Genomic DNA, 12,228 nt, shown 5'->3' with positions numbered 1-12,228 from the left:
AACAACAGGGTTTGGGACATGCAGATGGTTTTAGGCACCTAACACAAGAGTACCTGAGTTTGCACACCTCCTGGTGTGGAATTTGGATTCATACTCAATCAAGTGGACCAGGTATGGAGTCTTCAGTGTCTCAAGGATTGCAGGTATGGAGTCTTCAGTGTCTCAAGGATTGCGCAGATGAACAATATGGCTAATGCAAAGTAATTCGTTTGTGATGAAACAACCATTAGCTACAGAGCAACTTTATCAAAACAGTAAATATTACAGAGATGGTTCAAAGGACATATGATTTAAAAGCATGGAAACTGCTCGGAAATGGATCTTGCAGTACAGGAGACTTAACCTATTATCTCTCTTAAAAACAAAACAATAGATGAAAACCTCTCTTATTACTTTTATATTCATTTTATCCATAGTGATACATTCACTGAGAAATCCCCACATAAGACTAGTGTTTGTTTCTTATTTCCAACCAAAAATAACTAGAAGAAAAGAGATTAAATAAACTTTAAAAAAAGTCAATAGAAGACTAGTGTTTGTTTCTTATTTCCAACCAAAAATAACTAGAAGAAAAGATTAAATAAACTTTAAAAAAAGTCAAAAGAAATATGGTATTGTATTTTCTGTTAAAATTTCAAGCACCTGAATTAAGGATTAAAGAAAAAATAAACTACAGTAAAATGTACCGCCTGTTCCAACAAAACATGAGAAAATGAGGAATACAGACACCAACTGAAATGGGTCCCATGCTGGGAGGGATTTGAGTCACTCATCCATCCTCTCACGAAAGCAATTATAAAACACTGCAAAGACCCAACAAAGGGGGAGGAGGGAGGGGCACCTCCAATTACCCCGGATCTTTGAAGGTTTACTTTGTACATGAAATGACGAATTTATAATTAATTTGCATTTTTCATAGCTAACAAACCTGCGGTCTTTACATAAGGATAAATCTTCTGGCGGCAGCTGGAAACTGGTAAAAATAATCAAAACTGTAATGCAAGGAATCGATGGCATTGGGGTTCATCTGCTGGTATGTGTGAGGCCCGGTGGTCGACCTGCTTTGAACCTGTGATGTAGCCAGTTTTCTTCTTACTGCCTTGCTGGTAGGACATCTCTTTGTCCTCCTCCCAAAGCTGGTGTTCTTTGTTTGCCCGTGTTTCATTTGGTTTGATTTTCTGTTTTGCGATATGTCCTGCATATTGTGTGAGTGGGTGTTGCATTACGAAATTTTGATTATTTTTACTAGTTTCCAGCTGGTGCCAAAAGATTTATCCTTATGTTAAGACCCAGGTTCGTTCTGAATATAAACAATTAGCCTACCTGAAAACATACGAGAAGTATAAACGATCAACGTCAGTATAACGCGCGTCAGCTATTTTGGAGTGGAGAGTCTGTACAGCCATGCATGCTAAATACACCAACATCCAAAAATACGGGGAATCTGAAAACTGAAATAAAAACATTGTACATGATACTGTATTTCAAAATACTATACTGACTACACTTTTTAAAATCTACAAATATCTGCAATTATGAACAATCAGCAACATTTCCCTGAACTCAAATGCACATCTTTACATACTGTCATATCGATGTCTGCCAGTACAGCTGCCACAGCTGAACCTATGGTGATCAAGCTCGCAGCAAGGGCCACAGGACCAGCACCGCCTCGGAAGCTTGGGGCAATCTCCATCAGATACAAAGTTGCACCGAGCGTATTTTGTAAACACAAGAACACAGGAACACTCTGCAAAAACCACAAGCAATAAAAGAGATATCCTGAAAAAATAATACAGAATCCTATGGGCTCATGAAATACATTTGCTGAATCCTAACAGTTATGGGTAACAAAACTTAAACATAGAGCATTGAATATACACAAAACTGGAATTAATGAAAAACTTGTTTGGGATAACTTGAACACCAACTCAGTCTAAAGCATTAATGGTAGCAAAAATTACAATGTACAGTATTAAAATAAATGGTTGTTAAGGCATATTTTAAGGTTCATAGATACTATCCACTGCCTTACTGGTTCCTGTCAAACTGATATGAAGAGATGACTTCTTAAGAATTTACCTTGAAGATCACAGTATTTTTCATGCCGTAGTTAGAGATGGCCCTCAAGTCAGAACTTTTTGTATCTACAGGCATGATAGCATTAGAGCAAAAAACTTCAGAGATAGAAGAGAATTCTTTGATATTAGTTTCGTCACCATGGAGCTCTGGTAGACCATGGAAGGTAACTCCCAGAGGATGAAACAGCGACTACCAAAAATAGGTTTTTCCTACGTCAAAACCTGTTATTTATGGAATATGTTTACTGTTCTGTCTGGATGTCTACACCTCCCATGGACTTAATTTTTATGGGAAAATAGCTTAGAATGGAGGTTCTGCCTTCCAACTATGGTGATTACAGTCTAAACCACTAATAAAACATTTTGTTTGAGCACCTTCCATATTCTCAATTTCAATTGGAAACTTACATTAGTGGTATAGTACCTCACCAATGATCTCCTGTGTGATATTCCCTGTAAGAGAATCGGCATTTACATTCTGCCCAAGTACCATACTATCTAATGCCCAAAATCTTCCATTCTTTCTACCGTTAAACTGTAAGCATTATAACTGAGCCCAGTTTAAGACGTCCAGCATACTGCAGCAACGTCAAAATGTCACAGCCGTGCAACATTGTGGCAATGGCAAAGCTTACTTCTGCCTACCCAGGCCCTCTGTCTTTCCTCCTCAGTGGTACAACACGAAACAAAGACATGGATGTTCAAAATTTACATGGCTGCATATTCTTCCTGCCTTGGAGAGCATATCTTCTGCTCAGACGTCCGGAATGTTGCAGAGACATCGATGAAAATGGCAACCAGGAACTGTTCCCAAAAGGAAACTTGCAGGGGAAGAGTAAGCACAACAACACTAAGAACTCTCGTTCTGGTACTGAAGATACGTTTGGCCATGCCCTGAAGGAAGGAAGGGGATACAGATGATCTGGGCAGGAACTGCACTGACGGGAGACGCATGGTCGAGGAGGTACGCCCAGGAAGACAAGGCCGCGGCCTACAGCAAAAGACGAAGGTGAAGGCTCAATTTCTACTGCACAATGTCGAATGCAGGGAGGGGGGGTGAAGTAGCTCTTGAAACTACAACGATGCACAAACACCCGAACCGAAGTCGACTGACTGATTGCTTGGCCATAAAGGATTCTGTACATGGAGAATGGTGACGGCTGCCCAAACATGGCCGATGGCTGTCCCTCCAATGGTGTGCCGTCTTCCATACAGCCACTGTGTATCCTTCCTCATGGCCATGGCCTACCCATCATCTCTTGAAAGACAAGGAAGAAGACAAAGAGTTGCGATACAGCATACAACAACGAAGAATGTGAAGGCAAGCAGAAGCTCTCGCACAACGGGTTACAACACCACCACACTGTAGCAAGTGAACCCACCTCCGACTCAAGCCTCTCAAGCTCTACAACATCTGGAAGACTAAGACATTACGACATTCCAAGTAATTGTGTGGTCGAAATAAAAACCCAACTTGTTTCAGAGAGAAAACACTCAGAACACACAGAGAAGAGATGCAGATCAAGGATGTTCATTAAAACAAGGTTGAGAAGGTGTCTAAAAATAGAAAAAGTTGGAGGAGAGAGGCCAGTCCTTCTCTCCTTGGATGCAAAATAGTACTGGAGATATAACAAAAAAAGAAACAAACACCAAGGCTACAACAAGAGTTGGGTTTGCGTTACGTCAAAAAGCAAAACAAGTTAGCAAGAATATGAAAGAGAAAGGCTCATATAGGCTAAAAAGAGTTGATAAAAAAGAAAAAGTGTCGACGTAAATAGAGTAGAACATGTTGTGGGGTTGCAGTATTTCCAAATAAGCAAAATATCTCAAAACAACAATTATACTCATAAACGAATAACCAGTTTGTTTTAAGTTAAATGGCCGGTTCCAGCTTACTCTGAAAGTAAATCCCATATGTAAAGACCAAAGGTTTGTTTACGTGTAGGAACAAATATATCTTGAGGGTTGAAGAACAGTACCATAGTAAGCACTTCACTTGAAAAGTAATGCCTCATACACTTAATACTACAACAGCATCCTATAATTTGAAACTACAGTTTATTACAGATTAAATACGAACAGCAAACGAAATAGTACTCACCAGATTGGCTAAGGCTTTCGAGCTCGCAACGATTCCAGCGGAGAAAAACAGAAATGACGGCAACAAGGATATAAAACCGGGTTTGTCAAGATCTGTGGCTGATACAGAGAGGCATTTGTTGGACAGCAAGACACGCAACAGAATTCCGCCCACGAGTGTCTGCCATCCTTGGTAGATAGTCGGGTAAGTGAAATTAAGAACTGACAGTACGTACTGAAATGGAAAAACAAATCTGTTTAAAAAAAATACTGAACATTAAGATGACTATAATTATTAATTAGCATAACCTTTATAATGAATTCAGTAAATTTTTATAATAATTCATTCAATATATTTGATTCACATGAGAAAGACATTCTGGATATTGCCAACTTAATGAAGAAAATGTTGCATTGTACAGCTGCCCCTTTCTATTCTACTATTTATATATAAAGACCTGACTACTATAGTCTTTCAAACACTTTAAGATCGCTAGAGTGTGGCCAGGAAAACACTTCAGCGCTGCCTGATCTATTTATCCTTTTAGATCTTACCCTTGAGGTTAATCCCTTGTTTATGGCTTTACCTGAGATCTGCCATTTACTGTACTTTGTTTACTAAAGAAACAGCACAGAGTTTATTTTGGCTGTCCTTGCTGATTTTCATTTCTTTGTCATGCTTTTTGGATATAATAATCACACTTTTTATTAATACCATATTGTGATTAATGCATTAACACTCTTGAAATTTGTGTGGGTGATTCGGCAGGAATAACTCAAGCCATTAATTACAAATATTCCATTGTGGTAGTTGCTTATTGTTTAAGCGACCGTATTTTTTCAGTGCCTCAGCAGGTTAAATAAACCATTCATCATACAGGAGACAAAAATAATTTAATATTATTTCAGGGCCCCTTGTTGTTTCTCCATAATGAAGTATTTTAATGTTATAGACAATTTCCTTGGCCTGAGATTGAAGATGTTGGCAGTGGGGAGCTCTGTTTCTGCTTTTGGTTATTCATACTTTCCAGTGACACTGGCCGCTTGCTTTTCTTGATCAAGCTGGCCTTTTAAATGTCCTCGCTGACTGCGTGTCAGAGAAACTGAGATTTGGCAGCAGCAGCCAAAAATTATGCTGTCTCTCTTTGTTTTTGTGAAAATTAGGTTTGTACTGAAAATATGTGAAGTGAATTATGTTTACAATATTAAATTGAAATGAATAAAAATATATCTTTTTAAAATTTCAATTGAGCAGGCTCTAACAAGACAAAACTTTTAATCATAATGAGACATTTGGCAACGCACGAATTCCTTGCTTTCCCAACCCTAGCAATCTTAGACTGCTTGAAAGACTATACCTGAGGAATTTAAAATGAGCTGGTCATAAAAAGGCTTGACATTAAGCTTCTAAAATACTTATTGATGACTGTTATACCGTAATGCTAAAGAAAAACCTCACTACGAAATATAGGACCATATCTGTATCATAACTCCACTGAAAAGTTTGAAAAAGTTGAACCCCTAAGAATAATCCAACCTCTCAGACCAGAGGCAAAGATCCTTCAAACTCTTTTACGTAACTGTGAAACTGTCTTCTTTCAACACTGTGGATGCTGACAATTAGAAGTTTAAGAACAGTTACGATGCTATATAAAATGATCATACATCTATTCAGCAGTCTGTACATCTTATTTGTAGCTACCAGTTTATGACTGGGTAATTCTGAAACTAATATTTCTTTTTTCTTCTGTCTGCTCTTTCTTTTCTCATATACCAGAACTTCACTTTGCAGAAGCTTTCCAGTTACATTAATGGCCTTTTGGTTTGTCTTCTAAGAATGTAGTCACAATATTTACAATTAAAATTAGACTGTAAAAACTATTGATGAAATTACAATCCCATCCAATAAAAAATTTAGTCCTTCACTGGACTTTATCCAATTATTTATTTAAAGATCAAATAAAACCCCATTTTTCGTGGCATCCTTGAATCTCGAGGATTCACGAGTTTCCAGTCATGCTAGGCTCCTCTTCAGGAGTCTAGTGTGGCTAAAATCTGTTGTGATTCCTCTAGATTCAAGAATGCCTTAAAATGGGTTTTCATTTGTACTTTCTACCATGTACAGAGTATAATTCACTCATACATTACATGAAGATCCTTTGAAACAACATACAATTCACAAAGTAATTAAATTGCGAACCAAGTATGAGTTAGACCAAGTAAATAATGTGGATATCTGCTCATTCTCATTATTATAAACTGATTTAATGAGACACCCAAACCATATTCCTAAATTTTCACAGGACTTGCCACAGAATTTGTTCTTAAAGAAGAGGGAAAAATTGGAAAACATAAAGTAAAAAAAAATTATACAGCTCAGTAGGGAAGGAAAATGCATGTGAAAATTAAGTCAGGCTTCGAGGCAACTGTGGATCGAAGGATGATGTAAAGAAGAACCCTTAGTATTGTTTACAGTCTGCCACACAAAGAACACTGTAACAATAACCCCTAAAAGGGCATATGTGCAAATGAATAAGGCACAATCTAAATAAAGTACTATACGAGAATGAATGACTTATAAAAAAAAAAGTTGTATATCACATCATACAAAATCATCAGAAACATACAAAACTAATCATGGCCTACTGGATCCCCGGACTTGCTTTAAGCTGAACATTATATCACCAAAGTCTACAAATAAAAAAAAAAAAGTAAAATCCTATGTTACACACATGAAGGAGTAAAGTTTTGACAATAACTTCTAAGTAGCATGGCTGCTACTTAGTGTGACTGCTGCAACACAATTTCAAGTGCTGGTTTTTATAACATCCCTTCTGCCCACTTGGTGGCCTCACTAAAATATTACTACTACATACAGGCAGTCCCCGGTTAACGGCGGGGGTTCTGTTCCCGGCCGAGCGGCGCTAACCAAAAATTGTTGATAATTATGGTAATAAATGGCATTTAAGACGTCGCAAGTGGCAATAAATTGCTTATCAACGCTGATAAACCACTTACCAACACCAATAAACTGCTTACTGTCTTCGAAAATCTGGTTAACAACGTCGTTAGCCAAGCACTGTAAAATCGGAACACTGTTAACCAATGCCACCAATAAGCGAGGACTGCCTGTAATAACTTCAAGGTACAAAAACAATAATACACAATAGCTTACCTTATTAACAAAGATTGTTGATCCAAATAATATAAGGTATATCAAGAAATCTATTGGTTGTTTGCTAGGTGTCATTGCTCTCTAGAGTTGTCGATATGAAGGAATCCGGCGTAATGGCAATCACTCCAGGAACTACAGAACCCTGATAAGCAAATAGACATACAGTTTAATAAAATCTATCTGCATCATGAGCAGTATTTTTCATATATTGAAAACTTTCACATTTTTTAACTATTGTACTGCTCATAAGTTTGACTTCTACGGGAAGAAGCTTAAAATTCTATTTGCAATGCACGAAATACTGTACATACTCAAAAACAAATTTAGAGCATCATAAATTCATCATAAAGATACAGCTACTATAAAATAACTTAAATTTCAGAAGCTCTATATCATGAAATCCAATATGCATTTATTTAAGTTAATTTTTTCAGTGTGTATAACAACATCAGTCAAAGAGGTCTTTGGTAATGAACATTACATTCACACACAATGTCATTCAAGCCCAAAGTCACTCTTTCACTAAAGGTCCCTACAAAACTGTGCAAAACGAAACTACAATGGATGCATAAGGTATGTATAAAGGCCTCAATAAAGCAGAAACTTGAGCACTGATAAAGAGAATGGAAGACATTATGCAAAGGAGTGACCAAAGAATGTTAAAATTTAAGGCTAGAGCATCGCGGGAAGATCACAATCTGAATGAGAAAATGGTGGGAAGATGTGGTATCAAGAGGCTAGAAAAAACTGTGATTAGACTGAGACAGTCTGGACATATGATGAGGAATGAAGAACAGTTGGTCAGAGATGCAGTAGAGTGAAGACATGCAATAGGAAAAGTCCAGGAGATCATAACAAAAGGGGATAGATGAAGACCTAGACCTGATGCATGTTCGGGCAGAAAAAGAACATGGCAGCGAAGAACAGAGAGAACTCATGTCACGGCTCATCCCTTACAAGGATAATCTGCCATAAAACTGTATGATGATAATGATGAGAATGAAGGTACCATGGTCTGAGCTTTGGAATGGTGCAACATGTTCCTAAAATAAGAATGTGACAACTCAACCCTGTCTTATATTGCCATCATTTCTGACAGTATTACTCACGAACACTTGGAGGAATCATCATCGCCCCTTTCAGTATTATCCCACAGTTTTGGTTTAAAAAGCAACTTTCTGACATCATGCAACCACTATTTATGTAGCCCAATGTAAGTATTGAACATAAACCTTTTTCAGAGTGCCCCAAAACAACCAAAAGAAGTCAACACAGTATACTGTCACTATGTCATCTACACAAACCTACCACTGGCTTTAGACCTAAGTACATGAGGTGTTTGATTATTCATAAATTTTCCTAAGGGAGCATCAGAACCGAGTCATATATTGGGATATGGTATTAATGAGTTGAGAATCAGGTTGTTTTATGAAGAATTTTTTCTAGAATAAGAAAAATTAGACTCTGGGGTTAGTTAGGTACTGAATGTAGAGCTCAGAAAATATACATGTAATTATCAAACACAATTTCATCACCTGAATGTACTTTATTTATTTCTTTGTTTCAACTGTACTTCTTTATCACTGGTACTTCTTTATCACTGCTAAATCATTAATTGCCTAGCTTTTATTGTATTTTCATCCTGATACCTCAGTTTTAGTTCAAGTGTCTCACAGTAATTTCAATACAACTTGCGATGAAACTCAAAAACCAACTGTTTGTGGGGAAAAATGGAGTGATATGTTTGTGGGGAAAAATGGAGTGATAAAGTTTAAATAACAAAGTAAATAAGAAAAACTATAACCAACAGCTATGCTAAACTGACCAATAATTAACCTACTGCTTTGTGTAAAAAAATACATTAAAATATAGCAGTTTAGCTTAAGCAAGGTTCATTTACAGTACTTTTCTAGATTTACAGTACAGGAAGTCCCCAGTTAACGGCGGGGGTTCCATTCCCGGTCAAGTGCTACTAACCAAAAACTGGTGATAACAGCACTAATGACCTGCCTAATGGTGCCGTTAACTGGAGATTGACTCCGAAAATACAGTTAATAGTGACGCTAGACAAGTGCTGTAAAACCGGTTCGCCATTAACTGATACCGCCGGTAAGCGGGACTGCCTGTGCTTTTCAACAGATTATAAAATCACTAACATATGACTAACAATACTGTACTTTAAAAGTCTGAGTATTAGCTCATGGTAGGCTAGATTAAGTTGATGGTTGAGCAAAAATACTAAATGAAGGGGAATGAAGAAAATACAGTCTAACTGAAGGGGAGACATATTTAGATGGAAACACCAACAGTGTACGTACCAGACTAACCATATCTAAGTTCATTTAACTTGTCTAAGGTCATTGCACAAGATATTAAACTGTTTAGGCCACATTACCAAGAAATACACTTAATGTCATTCATATACAAGTACACAAGGCGCCTCAGTTTCTTCAGTGCAATCAAGTTTTCTGTACAGCGTATAATCAAGGCCACCGAAAATAGATCTGTCTTTCAGTGGTCTTGGTATAATGCTGTATGAGCTGTGGCCCATGAAACTTTAACTACGGCCTGGTGGTGGCCTGTCCTATATTGTTGCCAGATGCACAATTATGGCTAACCTTAACCTTAAATAAAATAAAAGCTACTGGTGGCTAGAGGGCTGCAGTTTGGTATGTTTGATGACTGGAGGGTGGATGATCAACATACAAATTTGCAGCCCTCTAGCCTCAGCAGTTTTTAAAATCTGAGGGCGGAAAGATAAAGTGCGGACAGAAAAAAGTGCGAACAGAATAAAGCGCACGGATAGACAAAGACGGCACAACAGTTTTCTTTACAGAAAACTAAAAATGGCCAATACTGTACACTACTGCCACCTTACAGATACCACAGATCTTGACCTAGTTATAAATAAATGAATCTTCAATGTTCCTAAACCATGTCCAGTCATTGTACAGGATCATAGCCTATCGCAATCTCTTAAGTCTTGAGATGATTACTGCTCGCAAAATATCCGTAAAAATTACTTTGTTTTCACTCAACCATTTCTAGAATGCCGTGTGATGCCCTAACCAGACCTTACCTTCCTAACCTAACTTTGGGCATTGTGCCCTGCCTGGCCAGGGAGGCATCGCCCCCACCTTGGGCCTCCAAAGTAGGCTAACACTGAATATCCCTATTTAAGCCAAAGTCCAAGCGCTGGGACCCATGAGGTCATTCAGTGCTGGAAAGGAAACAAGAGTAGGTATGTTTGAAAGGTGTAACAGGAGTAAAACCTTTCGCAGTTGCACTATGAAACAATTGTTAGAGGGGATGGAAAGTCAGATGGGAGAAAGAGAATATGAAGGAGGTGCAGTAAAAGAAACGAAAGGGGTTGCAGCTAGGGGCCTTAGGGACGCTGCAAAGGCCCTTAAGTAATGACTACAACCCTCAAGGAGGTTTTGCTTTTGATCAAACTAAAGTATTATGAAGCAAACGCATTCTTCGTAATAATTACGGTAATAATATGGTATACCTTTTTACATTAACGGCAGACTACGCTATTTACAGTATCCTCTGGGTAAATCAGCAGGTTCCTTCGAGTCCTTATGACCACGTCGACGGGAATAATAACAAACAGCTGTCACATTTGTTTACGTTAATGTGCCAGCGAACAATGCTGACATGGCCGTTACGTTGAATCCTCTTATCGAAGCTTATTTTTATATGTTTTACCTCTATATCCGTAGTTTATCACTTAAAAATCTAATCTAAATGGCCAATTTTAGGCTCCTTTAGTTCATTATATAAATATTTAATAAGTATTGCTTTATTTTTCGGTAATTCCTTGAGGTCGTACTTTCTTGATATCATGGTTTTCGTGTCCCACAGCTCAGAGGTCAAACCCGCTAAGTTAATAATAAGATTACATAATGAGAAGTGAGCAACGGTATATGTGGCCTAACTTCACATACAATCTCCAGCATCTCTCTCTCTCTCAACTCCAGGAGAAATTTATTAATTAATCTGGACATGCATCGCTAAGCTGAACTTCACGTTGTCATACTGGGCGCCTTAGTAACAAGTTCATATTATTTATTTTATCTGTAAGGATCAACAGACCATTATTATTATTATTATTATTATTATTATTATTATTATTATGCAGGCAGCTTTAGTGTCGTCAACTTTCATTGCCCCCCCTGGTCTTCCATATAAACAGTTCCTCATTGGATGGGTGGGTATCGTTCTCAGCTAGCACTCTGCTGGTCCCGCGTTCGATTCTCCGACCGGTCAATGAAGAGTTAGAGGAATTTATTTCTGGTGATAGAAATTCATTTCTCGCCATAATGAGGTTTGGATTCCAAAATAAGCTGTAGGTCCCATTGCTAGGTAACCAATTGGTTCTTAGCCACGTAAAATAAATCTAATCCTTCGGGCCAGCCCTAGGAGAGCTGTTAATCAGCTTAGTGGCCTGGTTAAACTAAGGTATACTTGACTTCTTTTCTTCCACATAAACGTGTGTTTAATTTTTTTATTTAAGTGGCCGGCCACTTAATGGCTGGCCACTTTCCACTACAAGTGCCCCTTGTGCAGGCAACCCTAAAAATTATAGTGACATATTGCTTAGAATACCCAGGAAGGTATCTGGTAGGATATTGACTGAGGAAATAAAACTGATAACAGAAGGACTCACAAGTGAAGAACAGTTGTGAGTCTGGACAAGGAAAATAGTTATGGCTAAAGTTAGTGATATAAAACATTTCTGTATCAAGTTTAAGGTTCTGTTTTGGAGGTGAAGCGTTTTCCAGGATATGAGGATGACCGCTTACCTCATGAGACAAGTTTGTGACGTGTCTGCATGCCTTTTCGAGGTCTTCAGATGGAAGGCTGCAAGTATTCAGAGAAGGACCAGAA

At 38.0% G+C, this 12,228-nt stretch overlaps 1 protein-coding gene across 2 annotated transcripts in view; it reads right to left on the bottom strand.

Annotated features, from left to right (window-relative positions):
* LOC136855821 (UDP-N-acetylglucosamine transporter TMEM241-like) overlaps window positions 1–10,989 on the bottom strand; it is a 28,087-nt gene extending 17,098 nt beyond the window's left edge. The window contains exons 1-5 of one of the 2 annotated variants that reach the window (XM_067133178.1): window positions 10,847–10,989; window positions 7,336–7,477; window positions 4,183–4,395; window positions 1,586–1,750; window positions 1,324–1,451 (exon numbers count right to left, since the gene is read on the bottom strand). In XM_067133178.1, the coding sequence (XP_066989279.1) occupies window positions 1,324–1,451; window positions 1,586–1,750; window positions 4,183–4,395; window positions 7,336–7,410 (581 nt within the window). In that variant the 5' untranslated portion in view covers window positions 7,411–7,477; window positions 10,847–10,989. The remainder of the gene's footprint in view (window positions 1–1,323; window positions 1,452–1,585; window positions 1,751–4,182; window positions 4,396–7,335; window positions 7,478–10,846) is intronic. The other variant, XM_067133179.1, reaches the window with a different exon arrangement.
* Window positions 10,990–12,228: the final 1,239 nt, after the last annotated feature.

The sequence above is a fragment of the Macrobrachium rosenbergii genome, chromosome 33 (genome assembly GCF_040412425.1).
Source record: "Macrobrachium rosenbergii isolate ZJJX-2024 chromosome 33, ASM4041242v1, whole genome shotgun sequence".
Classification (NCBI taxonomy): domain Eukaryota; kingdom Metazoa; phylum Arthropoda; class Malacostraca; order Decapoda; family Palaemonidae; genus Macrobrachium; species Macrobrachium rosenbergii.
Note: the sequence above shows the minus strand (reverse complement) of the source record. Positions and strands in the feature narration are given on the sequence as shown.